This window comes from Chlorocebus sabaeus, chromosome 9, assembly GCF_047675955.1.
Source record: "Chlorocebus sabaeus isolate Y175 chromosome 9, mChlSab1.0.hap1, whole genome shotgun sequence".
NCBI classification, from domain to species: domain Eukaryota; kingdom Metazoa; phylum Chordata; class Mammalia; order Primates; family Cercopithecidae; genus Chlorocebus; species Chlorocebus sabaeus.
In genome coordinates, this window is record NC_132912.1 from 106,470,739 (window position 1) to 106,496,447 (window position 25,709).

The following is a 25,709-nucleotide window of genomic DNA, read 5'->3' on the forward strand; positions in this document are numbered from 1 at the left end:
CTCCACAGAGCCCCCTTGGTGCCTCAGCCTACAGCCACATTTCCCACACGCCTGAGTTTGATTTGGCAAATGTGATGTGCCAGGCACATTAACTGCCCCATTTCATGCCCACAACATCCCCCTTATCTTTCCATTTCACACAAGACTAACCAGAGGCCCCTCTAGAGCAGGCAGGAGATGACTCCAGCTCCTACAGCTGCTATGAAGAGCAGCACATTCATTCAGTATGATTTTGTTCGGGCCCAAGCCCATCTGTCTTTCCATTGCGGAATAACTGCCTCTGATTTGTTCCCATCAGTCTGGTTCTTCTAGCACAGTAATCCTCAACTTGGTAGCACAGAATCACCCAGGGAGCTTTTTAAAAGTACTAATGCTGGGCTCCAGAGAGACAGGTTTCTTTGGTCTGGGACTCAGGCATGAGTTTTTGGACATCCCCTCTGTGTCCCTGTGGTGCTTGTGGGCACCCTGGAGCAAGAAACACTACTTAGATCTTTGGGGTCCTTCTGTGGGGGGAGGCTCCCTCCAACCTAGGGCAGACGGCAATGGCCACAGAACTCTAGGAAATCCCAAGGGGAGGCCTCCTTCCAGGGAAAGAAACCCACTGCCCCCGGCAGTTTTCTCCCATGAGGTGTGGGCCCTGCAGGGCCATCTCAGCCCTTTGGAGAAGCAGAAGGGACTCTGCACAGCTGAGTGTGCCACATACATACGCACGTGCACAGTCCCGAGCAGCCCTGCTAAAGCAGGGATTATATTTCAGGCAGAAATGCAACCAACAGCCGGGCAGCAGGGCCTGCCCCGCCTCTGTACTTAGGCATGCCAGCTTCTGTGCCTGCCCCTGCCAGCTGGGCAGAGGCAGTGCCGGGTGCTGCACTGACGGACTACCTCCCACTGTGCCCCTAGGGGGACGGCAGTGCCTGTTCCATGCCTGGAGCCTCTGTGGCCAACAGCACTTCTTAAGTGCACCTGGCACAAAAATGGCCATCCCTGCCCTATGAGAAATGGGGCCTCCTTTCCCAGTGTGGGGGTACTGGATGAGAAGAGTGGGAAAGAAAGGCTCCAGCAGCAAACAGAAGAACAGAGAATTCTGTGGCATGTTAGAGAGCCCGCAAGGCCTGAATGTGCCCAGATCATAGCAGTAGTGACAGCAAGCCTTCATCAGTGCTGACTTGGAGGCCCCTGACAGCATGTAGCTGCCTTGTCCAATCCTCAGAGCAACCCCGTGCAGTAGGTCCTGTGATGGCCCCATTTTACGCATGGGCAAAGCAAGCCTTGTGAGGGTAAGTGAATTCCCTAAGGTCACACAGCTGGGATTGAACCCAAGCCCACCTGACACCACTGCTGTGATCTTAACTTCCGCACTGTATGTGGCCTCCAATGGGCCACTGGCACCTGGTCCCCAGGGAAGGGCCCATTACATCCCAGATACCTGGGACACAGCTGCTGCTTAATAAAGACTAGAGTATGGGTTTCTTTCTCTCTTTTTTTTTTTTGAGACAGAGTCTTGCTCTGTTGCCCAGGCTGGAGTGCAGTGGCACAATCTCGGCTCACTGCAACCTCCGCCCCCTGGGTTCAAGCAATTCTCCAGCCTCAGCCTCCTGAGTAGCTAGGATTACAGGTGCCCGCCACCATACCTGGCTAAATTTTTTTTGTATTTTTAGTAGAGATGGAGTTTTACCATGTTGGCCAGGCTGGTCTTGAACTCCTGAGCTGAAGTGATCTGCCCGCCTCGGCCTCCCAAAGTGCTGGGATTACAGGCATGAGCCACCGTGCCTGGCCTAGAGTATGGGTTTCCAGTTGACTCTTGCCACCTCTACTGACCAGACCACAGTGCCTGTTAGGTGGCAGGCACTCAGTAAGTGTGAAATGAACCCGTGAAACGCGTGAACTGGCAGAAAGATGAACAGAGGGACTCGCTGGTTTGTGGAGTCAATATGAATACCTCGACTCTGATATGGAAATACAGGAAAATGAGACAGCCAAACTCGAAGGGAGAAAGGGAGATGGGGAAATCGAGGTAAGGAGGAGCAAGGAGCCCCAGCTTTGTGGCCAGAAGATGCTTGGAGGACGAGCAGGAGTTGCTGGGGAGTGGACAGACATCAGCTCATTTTAATCCAAGCCAAGAAAATCTGAGGCAGGGTTTCAAAGCTGAGTTAAATCCACACCCCCACACCCCTTCCCCCAACCATTTTCCTGGAAAATTGGCCTGAGCTTCCTGAAGGCTGACTCTCTGGGACACAGGTAGAAAAGTTAAGGAAACGTTCTCTAGGTATTGGAAAGCACAGACAGGCTTTGGCCCCTCTCAGGAGCTGCTCCAAAGGCTGTGGGATGGACACACGGACACTCTGTCCTTCTGACTGCCCTTCCCTCCCCCTGCACAGGCAGGCTCCCAGCTCTTCCCTCTGGCAGCTGCCTCTTAGGGTGTTCCCTGGCCAGGGCAGCCGGGCGGGCGGGAGCTGCGAGCAGGTATCCAGATGAGAAACCACTTGCAGGCCAGGCAGGCAGTGGGCGATGATGTCATCCCACAGAGGCCACTCTGGATCCCCTTCCAGCCAAGGCCTGCAGAACTGGGGGCTGGAGGAGTCTGCCTGAGTGGGGAGGGGGCAGTGGAGGGAGCCTGGTGTCTTTAGATGAGGAGTGCTTGGTAGGAGCATGGAGAAGGGGTGTACCTCTTCTAGACAGCAGAGCCTCTCTGGGTTGGAAGGGGCCTTTGCATGAGTTTCATCCAGGGATGGAACCTTATGCTTTATTACAGAGCCCCTAGTTGGACCTGCTGGGGTCCTGGGGGTCCCCTGGACCCCTGCCCCACCCTTGCCTCACATCTGCATTCCTTTAACTACCACCTGGATGGAACTCTGGCTGCCAACTTAAACTTCTCAACTGGGCTTTTGCCAAGTCACTCCCATGCTCCAACGCCTTCCATGGCTCCCTGGTGCCTATAGAATAAAGGCCAAATTCAAGCCCAGTCTTTCTTGCCAATCTGAGCTCCCCAAGTTCCTTGACCCCCGTCCCCCACACCACCATTCCCTGCATCACTCATGATTCAATACACATGTATCGAGCACTTACTAGGCGCCAACACCCAACACCACTGCTCCAGGCAGCTTCTTAATTTCCAAGTCTTTGCTCTAGCTGCTGCCCCCTGCTGGAATGCTTTCCCTTCTCTCTACCAATTCCAATTTCCCAGTTCTCCCCAAGCATCTCTGCCCTCCAGAAGCCTCCTGATCACTCTTGTTCCCTCTCTTCTGTTCCCTCCTGAACTTTATGTTGGGCATTGCTCCCCAACCAAACCATGTGCCTTGGACAAGAGTCTCTCAACACCCTAGGACTAGTGCCACAGGACATGACATGGGACATAGTAATTACCTGAAATTAATGATGGAAATGCTTAGAATTAGAATCTAAAGATCTGAGGTCCAGTCCTGCTTTGCCCTTACTAGCTCTGAGATCCTGAGGAGGACACGTAACCTCTCTTGAGTTTTAGCTTCATCTGGAAACAGGAACAATTAGCAGTTCCTACCTCACGGGAATTGTTCTGAGCGTGGAATGAAGTGACGGGGCTTCAAGTACTATGGAAACCACAAATGGTTATTTTAAAGCAAACGGAGGGAATGAGAGATCTGGGGAGCAGCAAAGGTGTTGGTTCCTTTGTGGGCTCAGAACCCACAGGTTCAGCAGGCAGCTCGGTGCCAGGGTTGCAGGTGCCAGGAGAAGGGTGGGGAAGGGAGGCCTGGGGTTGTATCCCTGCAACATGTCCCTCCCAGACCCCACCTTCAGCAGGCAACGGGTACTTGCCAGCTGGATTGAGAGGCAGCTCAGAGCCCCTAGGCCTACTCGGGAGGGATGCCAGGCTAAGCAACCTGAGGCCCCTGATCTATAAGGATCTCCAGCATCAGCCCTTACCTCTGAGTTTCCTGTCTCATATCTCAAAGAACCCTCTAACACTCCAGATGGAGAAACCAAGGCCCAGAGAGACTTTGGCCCTGGACTCGCAGTCTGGCTGGGTTTTCCCCCAGCCCACACTGCCTCCCCTGGGCCTCTTGCTCCAAATAGCTGGGACCATCTTGAGACATGGTTAAGTGTCCTCCCCAGGGTCACAGAGCTAGTAAGACCCTGTGCTGGCCTCCACCCCAGGCTCCCCACGACTCCCCAACCCTGGGCATCCTACAAAAGTCCCTCTAGCCCCTTACAACTGGTTCCTCCCAGGCTGGACTGGGACTGCTGGCCCCTCCGCTATACGTTTGGTGAATAAAATGTATTGCTGTGGGCCAAGTGGGCTCTGGCTCACTGGCGCATGGAGAGGGGAAAAAGGGACAGGAGCCCAGTGATTAGCTCAGGCCCAGGCCCTCGTCACAGGAAACTCCAGAAGGACGATTGCAACGCCCTCCGACCCACTGCCTTCTCTTCTCCTCTGGACTCCTCCCAACACGCTCACCTCCCATTCCCCGCCCACAGCTGCAGCAGGAGGGGCTGAGCTTTGGGCTCTAAACCCAGGGGCTGGCCCAGCCCCACCACCCCACTCAGTTCCCACCCTTCTGCTTTGTCCCCTATTCCCCCAGCCTGAACCTCTGCTCTCAGGTTTGGGGCTAGAGGGTCAGGGTGTGTAACAGTCTCAAAACCGGAGGGGACCCATAGAAGACCCTTCTGGAAATTCCATCCCTCCTCCGACCATCTCCATCCAGAAGCTGAGAACTCTGCTGTCCAGGATTCTCTGCCATGGTCCCGTAAGACCAAAGGCTGAAGGCAAGTCCCTGACTCCTGCCCAGCTCCTCCCAGACACAGGCCAAGGCCCTAGTCCCTGAGGGCCATCTCAGCCAGGCAGGCCAAGCTCTGGATTGCTGGGCATGGGGGCTGCGACCCATCTTCAGTGAGTCACAGACCTGCCTCACCCCTTGCCCCAAATCTCCAGCTCCCCAGTGAGATCACTGGAAATGAGGCATGGGTGCCAGGGCCCTCTGCTCTCAGCCTCAGTTTACCTGCCTGAAGTGAGATGAACTGTCTTTGGCTTGGCTCTCTCACTGGAACGGCCAATTGAGATAAGGCTGAAGATGGCAAAAGCCCCACCACTGCCTGAGCACTTTCTGTGTGCCAGGCTCCCCACGAGGTGGGATGGCTTCCCCTTAAGGAGGTTACACACCCCACCCAAGGCAGCATAGCCAGGACATAGCAGAGCTGGAATTCAAAGCCACACAGCCTGGGTCCAGAGCACATGTGCTTACACGCTGAGCTACGTGGTCATCACTCAGCAAAGGGCCCCGCGTTCGGATCTGACCGGGGAGGCAGAGGGCACAGCAAGTGGAAGACCCCCTGCCATGCTGGCAAACAGCTGCTGCACATCACAGGGAAGCATGCGCAGGGCCTGAAGGCACTGGCTCCCACGCACATGGGCCTGGAACACACATGCTCACACACATGCACGTACGCTGGGCAGTACCTGTCACGTCCTTCTTGGGCGACTCAGCCCAGCTGGACAGCCACACTTCCGAGTCCCCGAGAGCAAGCGGCAGCAGGAGAGGAGAACCAGAGAGAGAACGGTTAGGCAGGCAGGAGGTCCACAGCCAGTGGCTGCAGGCGCTGCGCTCGGCCGGCTGCAGGCGGAAGGCGGAGGAGGGAGGAGAGTGATTTCCTGGCCCTGGGCTGGCTGTTGGGCGTGGGCCCGTGTGATTACAGAGGCGCTGGGACACAGCCGGCTGGGACAGGGATAATGAGGTGTCCGCCGAAATGCAGGACTCCTCTGGAGCACAGAGAATCCTACATGATCCTCCCTGGAATGGGGCCCGTGGTTATCACAGCCCTGTACAAGGCAGCCTGACCCTTCCTTTCTGGCCATGTGGGTGGCTGGGTCCCACGGGGCCTGGTGGTTGCAAGGATCCTCAAAGGCCAGCGGGCTCAGTGGCCTGGACCCAGAACCTCAAATGTCAGGGTTGGAGCGCCCAGGACCCATCTCTAGGCCTGGGGGCACCACACCCACTGGACCCTGATGTGTCCCTTCCTGCAGCCCCACCCACTGAGGAAGACAGATTGGCCCCAGCAGAGCAGAAAGAACACTGTTTTAGGGAGTCTCGCTCCCCAACCCCAATGCAGAAGGATGGGGACCTTGAGTGACCAGAAGAGATGAGGGCTCTACTCCAGGCTCAGACAGTGGTGTCCAACCTGAGCCTCAGTTTCCTCACCTGTGAAATGGGATTTAGAGTTGTCTTCCTGCCAAGAGGAAGGAGCAAAATCAAAGCAGCATAAAGAACATATGACTGAGATGTGATACCATTAACATCTGAATGAGGCAGAAAGCTCTTGGTCTAATCAATGGTTTGTGCATTTCTAGAATAGAAGAGAAGAGGGCCACCATGTCAAGAGCACTGACACAGTTGAACTTCAGTGACTCATTTAGTCCCCACGGCAACCCCATCAAGTGGGTAGGCATTTTTAGCCCCATTTTACAGGGGATGACTCTCAGACATGGAACCAGGTCTGCCGGCGTCCCCAGGCTGCTGCTTTCTCTGCTGGGCTGCTCTTCACCTCCAAAGGAGCAGAGCACTGGCTGCAGTGGGGACAATTAAAAGAACGCTGGATTGAAGGTCTGAGAGACAAACCCTGGCACTGCCCACCAGGCGCTTGCCAGGAGAGGGGCCTCACCCATTCAGAGAGTACTGATAAACAGCAGCACTTACACAGCATTTCCCCTCTGCCAAGCATCCGGCTGAGCACTCTGCGTATAGTAACTCGTATTTTTCCCAATAACCCTACAACGATGAGTTCTATTATCCCCTCCATTTTGCAAATGAAGAAGCTGAACCAGAGAGGTTAAATAACTTGCCCAAGGTCACACAGCTAGTACGGCAGTGTCCATCTCTTGCAGGGACACACGCCTGAGCTAATCAGAGCTTGACGCGGCTCTCTATTTAAAGTACCTGACTCTTTCCCTCACTCAGCAAGCCACCTTCCAATTGCAGGTTGGCTCCTGGTGTAGAACTGGAAAGCCTGGCCCCCTTCCAGTTCTATTGTAAATTAGCAGAGTGGGGCTTTGGTGGAGAGGTCTAGCAAGGCCTTTGGGGTCTGACTGCCTGGATTCAAATCTAGGCTCTGCTCCTTTGAAGAAGTGACTTACCCTCTCTGAGCCTGTTCCTGAACTTGTAAAAATCTGGATGACGTGATATACTTACCTTCTGGGTTGCTGTGAGAATTAAATTAGATAATATGTAATAGTGCCCAGCACAGTGCCTACTACATAGTCAGTGCTTGATAATGGTTAGCCGCCACTAGCAGTAACTCCCACGAGTGTGGTTAGCATGAGTTTGCCTCCCTGGGTTCAATCAGCTCTGGGGACACCCAGAAAACCATGCCCCAGGCCTGCAAGGACAAGAACTAAGCAGTGTTTAATACTGGATGCACCAAGAAAAACCTGGCACCCTGTTAGAGATACTGCCCTACAGTCACTGTCAGACACCGGGTTATCTGGAATGGAAGGTAGAGGGACTCCAGGGGACCTCACTCAGAGACAAACAGGGCAAAATCTGAGGTTAGAGCCCCTCCCCAGGTTCAGCAGTCAGTAGCCTCCTTGGGGAGCAGAAGCAATGCTGGCCCAGCTTTCAAGCCCTGGTAGGGCTGAGACAAGGCAGACACACCAAGGGCCTCCACAAGGATTTAAGCTGGTATGGCCAAGGAGGTCTGGGTTCAGAATGTGGGTGTTGCTGCCTGGTGCCCACATCTTGCTGAAGTTTCAGCTCCCTGCTGCTGCATCCCAGAGATGTGGCCAAGTGGGCTGCCTGCTGCAAGCCCCTGAAATGCCCCCAAGCGGGCCTAGCACCAGGCCCATCCCAGCCCCATCTCGCCCTCTCTCCACTCCACTCTCCACTTCAGTTTGCTTGACCACTTTGTCTACTTTGGGTTCCTTTTGGGTTCTTCATAAGGAGACCTGAGAAGTGCTAACCTCTTTCAGTGAGCCAAGGAAAGCTATTTTGCCTGGGCCCGGAGAACCCAAGAAGACCTGTTCTGCTGGACAGGTGCTTGCAAAGGGCCAGATAATAAACACTGTAGGCTTTGGGGGCCAGATGGTCTCTGTTGAGACTACTCAACTCTATTCTTATAGTACAAAAGCAGCCACAGGCAATACATAAAAGAATGAGTGGGCTGTGTTCCAATAAAACTTTATTTATAAAACCACAAAGGGGGCTGGATGTGGCCTGTGGGCAGACAACCAGAGCTCACACCTGTCGCCTTTAGTCCCCATAGGCGGGCCTTCCCATCTGTCTCCGCAAAGGAAAATAGGAAGCAGACTAGAAGTAAGCCTGTCTTTTTAAAAAGAAACCTCTCTCTAAAACATGATTTATTTCCCAGTCCCCTGACCTGCAGAATTAATCCAGTTCTGCTGCTCCCAAAGTCCCTCCCCCTTCTCTCTAGCCCACTCTAGCAAGTTCTCAAGGGGTGGGAAGGACCCCTTCTTCCTCATTACAATGAACAGAGAAGAGCCCCTGGCTCATAAAGCCTAGCCCTCTGGGCCAGGAGGCAGACAAGGTTGTTGGCTAAGGGCTGGGAAGATGGGGAGTTGGACAGACAGAGGGATAGGGGTGAAGGAGCAGTGTGGGGGCACAGCCAAGTGAGCAGCTGTGACTGACATGAACCAACTACTTCCTGTCTTCCCCTGTCTCTGCCTCCTTCTCTGGTGACCCAGAACCAAGGGTCCTACAGAGCAGGGTCACGGGCCTGCTGGAAATTGAAGGGCATCAGACTGGAAATCTGTACCCTGGCTCTTGCTGAGAACACACTGTGTGGCCTTGGGCAAGTGGCTTAAATACTCTGGGCTTCGGCTGGGCGGTGGCTCACCCTGTAATCCCAGCACTTCGGAGGCTGAGGTGGGTGGATCACTGGAGGTTAGGAGTTCGAGACCAGCCTGGCCAACATGGCGAAACCCCGTCTCTACTGAAAATACAAAAATTAGCCAGGCATGGTGGTGAGCACCTGTAATCCCAGCTACTTGGAAGGTTGAGGCATGAGAATCGCTTTAACCCGGGAGGCAGAGGGTGCAGTGAAACAAGATTGCGCAACTGCACTCCAGCCTGGGCAGCAGAGTGAGACTCTGTCTAAATCAATAAATAAATACTCTGGGCCTCAATGCTCACATCTGTACAGTTAAGCATTTGGGCCTATTGCTCCTGTCTGATGGCCTGCCTGAGGCAGTTGTCTGACATTCTAGACCTTCCCAGCAGAAAACTGGTAGTCTCCATAACGCAAGTGGACCACAGCGGAAATGAATCTTTCCAGAGAAACGGACTGTCCTTCCTGGGAAAACCACTTGAATGCAGGCTCAATGGAGGCAACCCAAGTCCAAAATAGCAGATGATTCAGGAGGCACAGAGGGCAGAGATCTGGAGCAAGAATAAAAGCAACCTTGGTTCTTGTGCTGGCTTTGCCACTTAGCTCGCTGACTCTGGGATAGCTGGCAAATCTCTGAACGTCTGTTCCTTCTTTTGTAAATGGGGAAAAAACTCCTGTCCTGCCTTCTTTGCAGGATTAAGACTGAAATGGCATAATGCCTGGGGGAGGTTTTGGAGGGCTGGGAATTAGGCCTCTGGACACGAAGAGGAGTAAGTGCTAGGGACAAAAGCAGTAGTTTCCTGAGAAATGGCAGGCATGCCATGTCCCTCCCTCACATGGCCCACAGTGCTCATGTCCCTGCCACGGCTGTCCCTCATGGCATTGCTCACAATACCAGCAATAAGCCAGGCCAGGAGAAAACCAGGGGACTGCAGATTCCGGCCAAATACAGCGACCCAAAGGCACTTAGATGCTGAACCTGATCCTTGACAGGCCCAGGTGATGCTGAGAAACCAAAGAACAACACTGCAGGTGCCCCTGACTTTAAGGACAACCTACCCCACCCAGCACACATACATCCAAGGACTTCATAGGAACACCTGGATAGGCCTAGGTTAGGAGAGGGTCCTTGGCTGCTCTGAAGATGGTGAGTATCTCAACCGTTCCCAATCAGTTACATGTCAAACTTCTTCCACTCTTTCTCCCTGTCTCACTACTGCACTTGACTGGTCTTAAAAATAATAATAATAGTAAAGGCTGGGCATGGTGGCTCACATCTGTAATCCTAGCACTTTGGGAGACCACTGTGGGAGGACTGCTTGAGCCCAGAAGTTGGAGACCAGCCTGGGCAACATAGTGAGACCCCATCTCTACAAAAAATAAAAATCTAGACAGGCGTGGTGGTGCCTGCCTGTGGTCCCAGCTGCTCTGGAGGCTGAAGTGGGAGGACTGCTTGAGCCCAGGGCAGTCGAGGTTGCAGTGGGGCATGATCATGCCACTGAAATCCAGCCTGGGCAATAGAGTGAGACTCTGTCTCAAAATAAATAAGTATAAAATAATTTTTAAAAGGGCCCTTATAGATTCATAGTAAGGCTTCTTTTAACCTTGAGTAACTCCAGAGCAGTGAGAATTGGGTTGAATTTATCCAAATCTAGTCTGAAACCATGCTTCCAGGAATGCTTCCCTGGTGTAAAGCAAGTTCCATCCATCCAAACTAATAAATCCAGAGTGGGCCATGAGCCCAGGTGGGAGAGACCGGAATGAATACAGCCAACAGCACAAACTCCATGGAGAATGAAAGAGAACCACAGGCTCAGGGGACCAGGGCTGGGTCACCAGCCTTGTCAGTTTCTTTCCACAGCCCCGCCCTGGGCTCCGGGGAGGGGAGGGGCGACAGGCCAGGGGCCCAATGGAATGAACACCTCCCTGTCTTCTCCATGCCCTTCCATCCTTCAGTATCTGCACACACTGGAGCACTCAAGCCCTCTCCCTCTTTGGGAATACTGTTCTTACCTCACTACAGCTTTGAACTGGTTTCTAAATAACGGCTGCAGTTTAGCCTTTCCTCTCCCACACAACTAAACTGCACAGGACTAGATTTCTTCGGTTTTCTGCAGACTCCACGTTTCTCTTCCTTTCTGGTTAGGACACCAGGAAATTTAGCCACCACTTTCAGGCCATCAAATAATTAGGGCTTAAGAGCTGCTAGTCCTATTATTCAGTAGTAACAGTCACTGTCATTGTTGCCATGAACAGGGCACTTTCTTGTGGTAGGCACTACTGCATAGGCACACAGCAACTCAAATCTTTACAACAGCTCAACAGGGTTATCATTCCTTTACAAAGAAGTAGTTTGGCCTATGTGATACTCAGTTTAGAGGACCTAAAACAGGTTGTCATGCTCAGAGCAGCAGAAACTGAGGGGCAACAGTGAAAACCATGTGAATGTCATCTGGGAAAAACATGGATGGCCAATTTGTAATTCTTAAAAAGTCTTAAAAAACATGACACCAGGCTGGGCGCAGTGGCTCACGCCTGTAATCCTAGTACTTTGGGAGGCTGAGGCAGGCGGATCGCAAGGTCAGGAGTTTGAGACCAGCCTGGCCAAAATGGGGAAACGCCGTCTCCACTAAAAATATAAAAATTAGCCAGGTGTGGTGGTGTGTGCCTGTAATCCCAGCTACTCAGGAGGCTGAGGCAGGAAAATTGCTTGAACCCGGGAGGTGGAGGTTGCAGTGAGCTGAGATCACGCCACCGCATTCCAGCCTGGACAACAGAGCAAGGCTCCATCTCTTAAAAACAAACAAACAAACAAACAAACAAACAAACAAAACAAACAAACAAAAAACAAAAAAAAAACATGGCACCAATTAAGATGACAGAAAACAAATAGTTCAAATATGACTTCCAATCCAAGCACACCTGGGTAGAAGTCTGGTGTTTAGTGTGTGAGCTGCTTCTGACATGGGCAACTCTACAAAAGCTTGTTCCAGGGTAAGCAGCAGCCAGCTGGTCAGAGATACCCACGGCGTGAAGAAAGAGTACCCTTGCACTGGAGGGCGACGGGTGAATGCTGCTAATGCAGCAGCTTGGACCCCAGGCCTGCTCCTACACTCAGAGCCTCTAAGGCAGAGCTGGCTTCACGGAAGTGTGATCTGGGCAGTGGCCTAGGGTCCTAGGTTTAGAAGGGTCCCTGCAGCTGATTTAATGCTCTTCTGTCAGGGATTTCATTAATAATTTATGAATGAGAGTCTTCATTTTCATGTGGATCCTGCAAATTATGTAGCTGGTTATGCCCAAGGCCTGAGGGTTTGGGGCCACTGAGCTAAATAAACAGAAGTACTCAAGAAGAAATCAAGTAGAGCTGAATTTCTGATGGATATCTTCTTAAAGACAGAAAGCAAATCCCAAATGGAAAGCCAGGCCATTGTTTGTCTCCAGGTCCCCTCTCTCTGCTGCATCTTTGGCTTCTTGGTGGTACCCCACAGGCTGGAAGGACTATTTAGGGACTCAGAACCAGAAAGGAGAAGAGACTTGCCTAAGATTGCACAGCAAATAAGCAGTAGGGCTGGAGCTAGAATAATTACACCAGTTTCCACTTACTTAACATTCATGCTAGGTGCTGTGCTAAACATTTATGAACATTTTCTTGTTTAATCTTTACAACAGTCTGTAATTTACAGATGAGGAAAGTGAGGCTCAGAGAAGTTAAGGCTCTGGCCGGGCGCGGTGGCTCATGCCTGTAATCCCAGCACTTTGGGAGGCCAAGGTGGGTGGATCATCTGAGGTCAGGAGTTTGAGACCAGCCTGTCCAACATGTTGAAACCCCATCTCTACTAAATATAAAATTAGCCAGGCGTAGTGGTGCATGCCTGTAATCTCATCTACTTAGGAGGCTGAGGCAAGAGAATTGCTTGAACCCAGGAGGCAGAGGTTGCAGTGAGTCGAGATTGCGCCATTGCACTCCAGCCTGGGCAACAGAGTGAGACTCCGTCTCGGGGGGAAAAGAAAAAAAGAAAAGAAAAGTTAAAGTTCTTTCCCAAGGCTCTACAGCAAGAGGTGATGGCATCAGACTTAAGCCCAGGCAGGCTGGCCAGGAATTGGGAACAAAGGGTCCTCATGGGGGATGTCATTTTCTGATCCTCCCTGGCCACTGGCCAAGGCTTTATTTATTTCTGCTGCTTTTTGTAAATGTAGTCATATTCCTATTCCTTTTGCTCTCAGCAAGAAAGGACTTGCCTCTGTTCCCCGGAATCCAGAACATGTGTGGGGGCAGCCCAGCCCAGAGTAGGAATGCACTATTGACCCTCCGGCCCTGGGTTATGCAGTCAAGGAGCAGTTTCCCCGCTCAGGAGGGGGATGGGGTGGGATGATGTGCAGTGGGGGCTGGGCCTGGAGACCCTCCACAGCCCCTTAGGGACTAAGTCCAAGGGTGCTGGCCTAGGCCAGGCCTGGGGCCAGAAGGGTCAGCCCAGCCTAAGTGGGTGTAGATGGAGAAGCCAAGGACACCCTAGGAGCACTGCGGCTGCCTAGAGGGGGCTGCCCTGGCACGGAGTAGCCGGTAGTTCTGTCACCTCCCTCCACCCTGCTGAGAAGACCCAAAGCTTCCTGGTTAAAGACAGGTGCTGGGTTAGTGAGAGGTGCTATGGGTGGAGAGAGGGGTGCTGGCCAGGGAGGCTGGCAGGTTCAGAGCCTCTGCTCCCAGCAGCTGCTGCCCAACCGGGTTGCGGCCTCCCCCTCAGTTCTCAGGTTCTCACCTCTCCCCACCCCAGGGCATTTGTATGCAGAGGAGACAAACTCAAGTTTGTTCTGAGTTCCAGGATCCCAGCCACCCGCCTCCCTGGGGTGGCCTGCCTTGGTGGTCCTCCCCCACTTACTGGGAGATCCTCCCTCCAATTCCCCCACCCACCAGCTCCCCCAGAAGCCCGAGCCAAAGCCAGTATCTGCATTCACACTGAGAAGGAGCAGCAGAGAGGCCGGCAGCGGGATGAAGTCAGCAGCCGCTGGTCTCCAGCCCCCAGTCTTGCAATCCGCCTCCTCCCTGGCTCAGTCTCCCTGAGAGCCGTGAGTGAGTGATGGAGTCAACAGCAATGGACTCAGGACAGACATTCCCCTCCCTGGACAACGAAATGTGGAATGTCTCCTTCTCTCCAGACTGGACTCTTGCTATCGGATTATCAATGAATCAACCGCCAACTATTTCGGGAGCATCAACGGCTCCTGGTTGAGACCATCTGACTCTCCACCCTCTGTCTAAAAGCATCAGACACACAACCACAGACACCCTCCCCAGCGTTCCTGTCTGCTTCAGGAGTCATGTAGGTTTGGGGAGACAGGCTGGGTCCCGGAAGGTCTGAGGGAGGAGACGGCAGGGCTGAGTCCTGGAGGCCTTGAAGGTATAACTGGACCCATCTTTGGGGTAGGGCTTACAGAGCCTCGGGGACATCTGGCTGGATGCTGCCATCCACTGGTGCAAGACAGGGGTAGGGACTGGGGGTCAGGGGTAGGAGGAGAATTCATTCCTGGACTGAAGTTGAGGACACCCACTTTTCAAGGTTTGCTGTCTCCCTCATCATGCCCTGAGCAGGATCTTTGTTCACTGACTGTTCCCACTGGCTCCAAATGTCCGGTTAGGGCTGTAGTCCTAGCAAGCGCATAGCACATAGTAGGTGCTTAATAAAGATTTGTTATGAGTCTCTTCAATCAGACCTTTAGTTCCTTCAAGGCTAACCCCGTCAGCACCCCAAACACCTTGAATGTAGGAGATGCCCAATTAACCCTCAGTGGCTGATGGAAAGATGAATACTGATTGCTCTCCAGCCCAAGGGCTCATGGAAAACTGAGGCCCAGCTACCCCACTGCACCAGGACCCTCTTGGTGCCCACGGCTCTGCCCTCTCTAGTCCAGGCTTGGCCTCTGGAACCACATACGGGCACACAGGCCTGGCTTGTGCTGGGCACAGTGGCTCCCATGCAGGCCTCTGAGCCTATAGAACACCCTGAAGGGCTGCTGGCTCCCAGCATCTGCTTCAACGCCCTTTAAAGAGATTTTTAGAAAAATTACCCCTAACCAGTATAGTCTCTGGCAGGATGGACGCTATAGGAAACAGGAGCCCGAACAGGAACAACCCGCTCATGTGGAATGTCTGAGGGGAGCAGGGCTTGGTGCAGCCCCCCATGGTGTTTGCTGGGAGCCCCTGAGCCTTTCCTTACCCCATCCCTCCCCTGCTCTGTGTGGGTCCAGGCCAATCCCCTGAGTGCTGAGATGCCACGTAAACAGAGCTGTGCATGCACGCAGTGCGCACGCACACACCACTGCTTGGGAAATCCCCACATCTGGCTCTCACGTGACCCAGCTATGCCCAGAAGGCCACAGCTGAGAGGGCCTGGAAGACGGGAGGGTCAGGAGTGTGCGGCTCTCTGGGGAGCGCCGAGTTAACCCTTCAGCACCACAGTTCGGCGGCTCTGTCTAATGCTAAGCTTCCAGAGAGGGGAGAAGCCAGGACGGAGGCCTGCTGCTCAGTGCTCAGCCCTGGCTCTGGCTGGCTGTCCCAGCGTGGGAAGGTTGGAACACTTCTCTGGGCCTCTATGGTCTTGACCTGGGATGTGAAAGGGCTGCTCTTTCCCTGTCCTGTCAATCCTGGTCAATCATCAGCCTCTCGGGAGTTCTCACTGGAGGGAGATTCCTTCCCTGATGGAGGATATTTCATGCGCATCTCCTAGGGTCAGGAACCCGGCTGCGGGACAGTGATCTTGGAATCACAGGGAGTCAAGATTCATGCCCTCCTTTGTCTCCCAAGAAACTGCTGGGCTCTTCCTAACAATAAGGAAAAGGTGGGAGGTGGCTCCTGGGCCAAGTTCTTTCCTACCCGGGCACACTTATTAATTAGAACTTTTTAAACTTCAATGATTTTGTTGAACAAATAGCAACATGCAACAGCTCCTCTGAAACAGAACCACACAGTAGGTACTCCAGGGCTATGAAAGAGATGCCCACACAGAAGACGTGGCACCTGGGGACAGTGGCTGCTACCACTGAACAGATGTCCTCTGCACAGGCGCTGTCCTCCTCACCCAGCTGACCCAATTAGAAAGCTCAGTAAATTAGGCTCAGCAGCCACGGCAGGTCTGTGTGCCTTGCTCAGAGACCCTATGTGGCGCAGCCCCAGCCCCGTGCAGCACTGCTTTAAAACTGCTGTTTCCTTGCCCACCTCCCCCATCTGGCCAGGAGTCCTCTCAGGACAAGGACCCCATTGTTTCCATCTTAGTATCACTGAGGTTCCATCACAAGACCTGTCAGATGTGCAGTAGACAAACCTAGAAGGCAGCCACAGCCAGAGCCAGAAAAGCCAGCTTTAGTTCTGGCGGGAGCCACCTCATCCCAGAAGGAAGGCCTAGTACCAGTGTCCATTCAGACACTTGCTTCCTATCCACTCAGGCTTCCAGGGTACCCTCCCTGTGCCCCAGGAGAGAGCTGCCTAGTGTCCACTGAGCCATGGGCTTGGAGCAGGAGTGAGCCAAGTCATGGAGGAAGGGTAGGGGAGAGGGGAGTTCCCCTGACTAGAACCCTGTGGCCAAACGCAAATGAGCAACTCAGAGCCACCAGGCTCCAGGACTGTGTATGGCAGGAGCTGACAGGCCAGAAGAACTTGTCCCTGACAGATCTGAAATGAGGGATGTTAAAATCTGCATATTTGCAAGGTTCCCCTGGGGGTGCCATTGCCAACATACAAAGACAGGCTTAGTTTGGTCTGTTATCACCAGCCTGTCATCACTGCTTAGCATAGCAAGGATCTAACCCTCCCGCTGGGAAGTTATGCACCCAGACCCGATCCCCTTCCAACACTCAAAGAGTCTAAGGTACTCCAGGGCAGAGCTGAGGACACCCTCAGTCACGGGGATCTAGAAGCAGTGACGAGGGGGAGGGTGGTGAAGAGATGGCCAGCTCTGCCTCCTCTTTTATTTTATTTATTTTTTTTGAGACAAAGTCTTGCTCTGTCATCCAGGCTGGAGTGCAATAGCGCCATCTCTGCTCACCGCAACCTCTGCCTCCTGGGTTCAAGTGATTCTCCTGCCTCAGCCTCCTGAGTAGCTGAGATTACAGGCGCCCACAACGACACCCAGCTAATTTTTGTATTTTTGTAGAGATGGGCTTTCACCATGTTGGCCAGGCCAGTCTCAAACTCCTGACGTCAAGTAATCCGCCCACCTCGGCCTCCCAAAGTGTTGGGATTACAGGCGTGAGCCGCCACGCCCAGCCTACCTTCTCTTTTCATGTTTTATTTTGAGACAGGGTCTTGCTCTCTTGCCCAGGCTGGAGTGCAGTGGTGCGATCATGACTTGCTGCAGCTTTAACCTCCTGGGCTCAACAATCCTTCTGCTTCAGCCTCCCGAATAGCTGAAACCACAGGTGTGTGCCACCACACTGGGCTAAATTTTTTTTTTCTTTTTGAGATGGAGTCTCGCTCTGTCGCCTAGGCTGGAGTGCGGTGGCGCGATCTCGGCTCACTGCAAGCTCCGCCTCCCGGGTTCACGCCATTCTCCTGCCTCAGCCTCCAAGTAGCTGGGACTACAGGCGCCCGCCACCATACCAGGCTAATTTTTTGTATTTTTAGTAGAGACGGGGTTTCACCGTGTTAGCCAGGATGGTCTCGATCTCCTGACCTCGTGATCCGCCTGCCTCGGCCTCCTAAAGTGCTGGGATTACAGGTGTGAGCCACCGCGCCCGGCCTTTTTTTTTTTTTTTTTTGGAGACAAGGGGTCTCAGTAGGTTGCCCAGGCTGGTCTCAAACTCCTGGGCCCAAGTGATCCTCCCACCTCAACTTCCCAAAGTGCTAGGATTACAGGCGTGAGCCTCCACACCCAGCAAACTCTTCCTTCTGAGCACAAGGAAGCAAAGGGACTTTCTGATAGGACCCAGCTGTCTTGGTGCAAGACTTCATTCTAACAATAATAAAATACATCTTCAAGCCGGCTGCTTGGGCCACACGTGGCAATGATGAAATCCAGGGGGCAAAGCAGAAAGAAGAGTCAGGGAAAAGCATGTTTTTCCTGTAAACTTCTAAGTTTTACGGAAACTCAGGAAAAAAATATTTTTTCCTTCACATTTCGAAACAGACCAATTCTAAAAATGCCACATGCCGACTAAGTTACACACACCACTTCTCTGTTTCTAAACAAAGTAACTTTAGATTAGAAAAAGGTGCTAAAACAATAAGTAATGCACATTTCCCCCACATCTTTGTTTTTCCGCTGGCTTCGTCATCACTGGAAAGGTTGCCTCTTCTGTCACATGGCTATAAACCAAACGTTGAAGTGAGGAACCAGTGACTTTCTGGCCATGGGCCATGGATTTTCTTTGCTGGACCACAAGTTGGGTGTTTCTCCCCTCAGGAACAAAACCTTCTGGAAATGAAAGGCGGACAGTGTCTCTCATCAGGTCAGGGCTGGGTAGGCCCCTCAGAGAGCTGTTCTCCAAGGCTCCAAATGCCAGGCTGTGTTTCAGGGGTAAGAGACTTGGGGTCCTGTCCTCCATTCCTGCCCCTGTAGCCCACCCTTCCATCTCAGGAGACAACTGAATGTTCTTCAAGGATCAGTCCCATCCAGGCGTCATCCAGGCACCATCCATCTCGGGGATGCCAATCCCTCTGCCATCTTGCTGCCTGTCTACCCTGAACACGGCCATCAACCCACAGGGATGACCCATCCAAGACACAACCCTGGCTTGATTTCAGAGGCCCTGGGAAACCTGTGAAAAATGCAGATTGGCTGGGTGCAGTGGCTCACGCCTATAATCCCAGCACTTTGGGAGGCCAAGGCAGGAGGATCTGCCTGGCCAACATGGTGTAACCCTGTCTCTACTAAAAACACAAAAATTAGCTGAGTGTTGTGGGAGGCGCCTGTAGTCCCAGCTACTCAGGAGGCTGAGGTGGGAGAATCACTTGAACCCGGGAGGCAGAGGTTGCAGGGAGCTGAGATCGCACTACCACACTCTAGCCTGGGTGACAGAGACTCCGTTACACACACACATACACACACACACACACAAACACACTGCAGATTGGCCAGATGTGGTGGCTCATATCTATAATCTAGCACTTTGGGATGCCAAGGTGGGTGGACCGCTTGAGGAGTTCGGGAGTTTGAGACCAGCCTGGGCAATATGGTGAAACCCTGTCTCTTAAGAAAACGAAAGAATGCAGATTCCTGGGCGTCACTCCAGACATGCTGATTCAGTACGTCTGGGCAGGCCCTGGGAATCTGTATTTCAATGAGCAGACTCAAGATTCTGCAGTTCACCTTTGCCCATGCAGTTCCCTTTTGGACCAGCTTCCTATTTTCCTAGCAGGAGAAACTGGGTGATAGGAGTGAGGGGGCAGAGGCAGCTGTGCAAGCAGGGCTGAGGGAATCGAGGCTTCCAACTAGCTGCCTCCTTCTGGGGATTCCAGGATCCGGGGAGCACTTGTTGCGCCCCTGCCCCCGCCCCGCCACGCTCTGTGTGTCCAGGCCAATCGGGCAGTGGGGCTCAGCCACCTCGGGCCAGGGAGTGTGGCGCAGACACACACATGAGCAGCACTCACTTTCTCCATAGCATCACTGCCATGTGGGCTGGCTGCAGAGTTGCCAAATCAATCAGGCTCCTTTCATTTCCAATTAGATGGCTTTGAACTCCAAGAGTAAAATCAGGCTGAGGACCCAGAGCCATGAAAATAAAAACTGTTTAAAAACACCAACCCAGAGGTCGGCCACGGTGGCTCATGCCTGTAATTACAGCACTTTGAGAGGCTGAAGTGGGTGGATCACAAGGTCAGGAGTTCGAGACCAGCTTGGCCAATGTGGTGAAACCCCATCTCTACTAAAAATACAAAAAATTAGCCAGGCGTGGTGGGGTGTGTGTCTGTAATCCCAGCTACTTAGGAGGCTGAGGCAGGAGAATTGCTTGAACCTGGGAGGCAGAGGTTGCAGTGAGCCGAGATTGTGCCATTGCACTCCAGCCTGGGCGACAGAGCGAGACTCCATCTCAAAAAAACAAAAACAAAAACAAAAACCCATGAGCCAGAAGCCGACGCCTTCAAAATAAGACATGCTCACTTTTGGAATGGGCCACTGGAGGGCAGCAGGAAGATCTTGGCCACGTTCTCTAAGTAGCCTGGGCCTTTCTCACTGAGTATGGGTAGCTCAGGAGGACAAGAAAACCTTGGAAATTGCTTTAAAAAGTCTTGCTTATGATACACTCTCCATGATTTCCTTTCCAGACTCATCTCCTGCCCTACCCTTGCTCCTGCCAGGATAATGGGCACCTCTCATTCCCTCAGACTTTTCAAGCTCATGCCAGGCCAGGTGTGGTGGCTCATGTCTGTAATCCTAACACTTCAGGAGGCTGAGGCAGGATGATCACTTGAGGCCTGGAGTTCAACACCAGCCTGGACAACAAAGCGAGACCCTGTTTCTACCAAATAAATAAATAAGTCAGTAATAAAAAATAAATTAAGGCTAGAAGTGGTGACTCACACCTGTAATCCTAGCATTCTGGGAGACCAAGGTGGGTAGACTGCCTAACTCAGGAGTTCAAGACCACCCTGGGCAACACAGAGAAACCCTGTCTCTACTAAAATACAAAAAAATTAGCCAGGCATGGTGGTGGGCACCTGTAGTGCCAGCTACTTAGGAGGCTGAGGCACGAGAATTGAGAAGCAGAGGTTGCAGTAAATCGAGATTGTGCCACTGTACTCTAGCCTGGGTGACAGAGCAAGACTCTTGTCTCCTACATAAATAAATAAGCCGGGCATGGTGGCACACCAGTGGTTCCACCTACTTGGGAAGATGAAGTGGGAGGATCGCTTGAGCCCAAGAATTTAAGGCCACAGTAAGCCCTGATCACACCACTGCACTCCAGCCTGGGCCACTGAGTAAGACCCCATGCTAAAAATTAACACCAGAAAAACCCACCACAACCACAACAACAAAGCAAAAACTCATTCCAGCTCCACATCCTCACTCATGCCTGGCTGTCCCTCCTGCAGGGTGCCCTACCCACACCCTTCAGCCCATCGCAATCTCCTCTGTCCTTTGGGGCCATCTCCAGCCTCTCCCACAGTGGCCAGCCGCCCCACTTCCACCTTGCAGATCCCAAGCCCTCCTGCCTAGTATTAGTTAATGAATCCTTGAAAAGGTCCCGCCTTCTCAGTTGAGCTGTGCACTCCGTGGGGCCAGAAGCCAACAAACTATTAAGAGAGGTGAAAGCCTGACAAAGCCTGTGCTCTGGACGCAGGTGGTGGACACCTATAATTCCATCTACTCGGGAGGCTGAGGCAGGAGAATCGCTTGAACCCAGGAGGTGGAGGTTGCAGTGAGCTGAGATTGTGCCACTGCACTCCAGCCTGGGCAACAGAGCGAAACTCTGTCTCAAAAAAAAAAGAGTATTCTGTGTCTGGCTGACCTGGGGCAAGTTCCTTAACTTCACTTTCCTGGTCTATAAAACTGGGACAAGACCACCTACCCAAGACCACCTACCCGGGTTGCTGCAGGGAGGCTCCTGGCAATGATGAGACAGTGCATGCCCCACCTTCCTCCTGTTTGATTGAGGAGTCACTCCCGAGAAAGGGCAAAAGCTGAAACCAGCGCTCTCTCCTGTTTGAGATGAACCCCTCCGGTGCAGCCTCCTATTCATAGTAAAAGCTGCTTCATCCTTAGTGCTTCCTCTGGGCCAGGCACAGTGCTGGAGCTATCACTTCAGGAACTTTCATTCAATCCTCAACCCAATGAAAAAAAACCCTGATTATCCCCATTTTACAGGTGAAGAAATGAGGCACAGAGAAGGACTTGCCCAAGATCACACAGTGTGCAGAGCCAGGACAGGAAGCTGGGCATTCTGGCTCCAGAGTCCGCACTTTTAACTCAACAGAATACTTAGTAATGGCTGAGTCTACACCCTGTCGTCTCCTCCTGGGGCTCACAGAATGGAAATAAATGTCTCAACTCAAAGATCAGCTTCTCCCCTTCTTTCTTAATCTATCAATAATTAAAACGGCAATAACAAATGGCAGAGCTGGGGTTCAAACCCTGTCTGCCTGTTGCCAAAACCTAAACTCTCAACCCCAAGCAACACTGCTTCTCTGCAATGAAACTACATTAATGCTGATCTCACGAACTCAGCCAATAATACAGTTTCATGATCGCTGAGATAGAGGTGGGGCTGAGCTCACTACTTTTCTGAGGAGAAGAATAAAGTAAACAGGATTTCATGAGGAACATCAACACTTGCCTAAGAGAACAAGCTTGCAGCAACACTCTTGAGCAACCGCACTGCATGTAAACGAGCTGGAGCTTCCACAGGGCTCCTGGGATGGATGAACCATCAGGCTCTCCTGACCACAGCCTCAGGGCCCTGACCTGACCATCCCGGAGGCTCCGTGGCCACCTGCGCCCCCTAGTGGCGCACCTCAGAACTTCCCGGCTAGGCGCCCTGGCGAAAGGCAGCTTCCTAGAGAAGTGGGTGAGAGGCATGAGATTTTTGCCGGTCTCAAGAGAACCCCTTGCTCTGGGGAGTCTGCTCCAGCCCCGCTGGGGCTCCTGGAGCAGTACCCACCTTGGGGAAGCAACAACAGCTAACAACAACGGGCCCTTCCTACTGCCAGGCATAAAACCCCTACTGCCAGGCACAAAACCCCTCAAAGGGCATCACCTCGAACCCTGTGCACCTTGGGGCAGGCCAGGTCGCTGCTACTATAACAACCCCATTTGACAGGTATGATGGTCAGGTGGTACGCATCAACCTGGCTAGGCTACTGTCCCCAGTTACGAAATCACACATGAATTTAGGTGTTGCTGGGGAATTTTTTTTTTTTGAGACGGAGTCTTGCTCTGTTGCCCAGGCTGGAGTGCAATGGCATGATCTCAGCTCACTGCAACCTCCGCCTTCTGGGTTCAAGCAATTCTCCCTGGCTCAGCCTCCCCAGTAGCTGGGATTACAGGCACCTGCCACCACGCCCAGCTGATTTTTTGTATTTTTAGTAGAGACGGGGTTTCACCATGTTGGCCAGACTGGTCTCAAACTCCTGACCTCAAATGATCCACCTGCCTTGGCCCCCCAAAGTGCTGGGATTACAGGCATGAGCCACTGTGCCTGGCCGGGAACGTATTTTTATAGTTATTAAAGACCATGACCGGATGACTTTAAGGAAATTATCTAAAACACTCTGGGTGGGCCTGAGTCAATAGCTGAAAGGCCTTCAGCACGGTGGAGGTTTCACTGAAGACATTTCATCTGTGGACAGCAGCTCCAGCCTGGACCTGGGGGTCCAGTCTGCCCCCTTTCATGGCCTGCCCTATGGATTTCAGACTTACCTAGTCGGCCCCCACAATTGTGTAAGCTGGTTCCTTACACTACATCACTTAATATATACCTCCCACTCGTTCTGTTCCTCTAGTTGAACCCTGGCTGATACAACAGAATAGGTGAGATAACCTATTCTCAGAGGGAAGGGATTTGCCCAAGGTCACATGACTGGCAAGTTGTCGGCCTGAGAGTGGGACCCCAGCAACTTGATGCAGGTGCTTCCCAGCTTCCACACAAACTCTCCCTCGAGGCCCACATCCATCATCAGAGCCTGTCCAACACCCTCAGCGCCTTGCCCCGTCCACTGCTGCCGGAGGCCCCATCCTATCTCACCTGGCTAGCCGCCCCCTGCGACCTTGCACATCATAACCCATTCTGCCTAGTCAATCCCCATCATTCTATGATTGAAGCCAGATCATGTCCCTGCCTTTACTTACAACCCTTCAGTGAATCTTTATCTCACTCAATGAAAGTCAAAATCCTTAGAATGTCCAGTTACATCTCTGCTCTCACCTCCTTCCACTTTACCCTCCACTATTCTTCATCCTAGCCACAGGCCTCCCTACTGCATCCTGAGCAGCCAGCACATGCCGTCCCCAGGGCCTTTGCACTTGCTGTGCCCTTGGCCGGGACTGCTCTTCCCCAGGTAACCACATTGCTCTCTCACTTCCCTCCATCTAATAGTACATTCTCCTATATAGCTCATCACCCATAGCAGACTGCAAACTTCTCTAGGGTAGAAAGACACGTTCCTATAGCCTCAACACCGTTAACAGTGCTTGGCATAGTTGATGCTCAGTTAGGTCAGTCTCCAAACAAGCCACACTTAGTCCTATCCCTCTACCTTTGTACATGTGCTCCCTCTGGATTACCAAAGTCTCCCATTCTCTGCTCCCAAACCAGAAAAATGTCTCCTCTTTCCAGGCAATGATCCCCAATTTGAAGCCACGATGACCTTTCTTTCCTGACCCTGCATGAGGTTCACTCATTCATGCATGCTTTCTTCCATCCACCCACCCATTCAAAAAGTACCAGTGGACCCTGGTGCTGGTGCAAGCCCTGTAGCCAAGGTCCTTGCTCTTGAGGTGGTGGGAGACAGAGAAGAAGCAAGCAAACACAGGATCACTAGTGTGTGGGAAGTGATGAGGAGGGAACTAGAGGGGTGATCCGCGGGGGCAGCTGGACAGTGCAGGATCAGGCAGCTTCGTTGAGAAGGTGATAGTTTTAAGCAGAAATCTTAAGAAGGAGCCAGCCATGTGAAAGATCAGGGAAGAACATTCCAGGCAAGAGGGAAGAGCAAGTACAAAGGCCACGTAGAAGAATGTGTTTGATGCGTTTAAGGAACGGAAGGTGACTGGTGTGGCTGAGCAGAGTGTGATGGGTGGGGACGAAAGGGGTAAAGCCCAGGTCAGGAAGGCAGCCAGGGGCCAAGTCACACAAGCTCTGTGAGCTGGGGTAGGGAATTAGTTCTGGGTGGGATGGAGTCCCTCGGGGAATTTAAGCAGGAAAGTATGTTATTTTCTTTTTCTTTCTTTCCCTTCTTCCCTCCCTCCCTCCTTCCTTCCTATTTATTTATTTAGAGATAGGGTCTCTCTCTGTTGCCCAGGCTATAGTGCAGTGGCACAATCATGCCTCACTGCAACCTCAAACTTCTGGGTTCAAGCGATCCTCCCACCTCAGCCACTTGGGTAGCTGGGACTACAGGCGTGCACCACCACGTCCGGCTCATTTTTTATTTTTTGGTAGAGAGAGGATCTTGCTTTGTTGCCCAGGCTGGTCTCGAACTCCTAGGCTCAAATGATCTTCTTGCCTTGGCCTTCCAAAGTGTTGGGATTACAGGGGTGAGCCACTGTACCCAGCTGATGAATATTTTTTAAGAGCTCACTCTTGCTGTGGTGTGGAGAATGTCAGATAGAGGTGTAATAGAGAAGCAGGGAGACCAGGTAGGAAGGTGGGGTCTTCTTGGAGAGACGAATGGGGCTTCTAACGCATGTGATGGTGGAGGTGGAGAGACAGGGGGTGCTGTAGCTCGAGTTGGCAGGTAAAAGAAAGGGAAGAGTCGAGAATGACTTCTCGGCTGGGCGCGGTAGCTCACACTTGTCATCCCAGCACTTTGGGAGGCTGAGATGGGTGGATCACTTGAGGTCAGGAGTTTGAGACCAGCCTGGTCAACATGGTGAAACCTTGTCTCTACTAAAACTCCAAAAATTAGCCAGGTGTGGTGGCGGGTGCCTGTAATCCCAGCTACTCAGGAAGCTGAGGCAGGAGAACCACCTGAACCTGGGAGGCGGAGGTTGCAGTGAGCTAAGGTCATGCCACTGCACTCCAGCCTGGGCAACAGAGGAGAATCTGTCTCAAAAAACAACAACCAAAAAGGAATGACTTCTGGCTGTTGGGCTTGAGCAACAGGGTGGATGGTGGCAGTTCCTGAGATGAGGAAGATGCTGGAAGGAGCAGGTTCAATGGAGTGAAGAAAGATGCAGATAAATCTGAGGCCAAACTGTCCTTCAGTTTTCAAGGTCACCAGCCTTGCTTCCTCCAGAAAGTACCTGAGAACTTTCTTC

At 52.5% G+C, this 25,709-nt stretch overlaps 1 protein-coding gene across 2 annotated transcripts in view; it reads right to left on the reverse strand.

Moving 5' to 3' along the window:
* SH3PXD2A (SH3 and PX domains 2A) overlaps positions 1–25,709 on the reverse strand; it is a 254,234-nt gene that overhangs the window by 67,394 nt on the left and 161,131 nt on the right. Inside the window, exon 7 of one of the 2 annotated variants that reach the window (XM_038009528.2) lies at positions 5,432–5,476. The exons of the other annotated variant lie outside the window; for it this stretch is intronic. Coding sequence (XP_037865456.1) covers positions 5,432–5,476 — 45 coding nt within the window. The remainder of the gene's footprint in view (positions 1–5,431; positions 5,477–25,709) is intronic. 2 annotated transcript variants of the gene reach the window in all.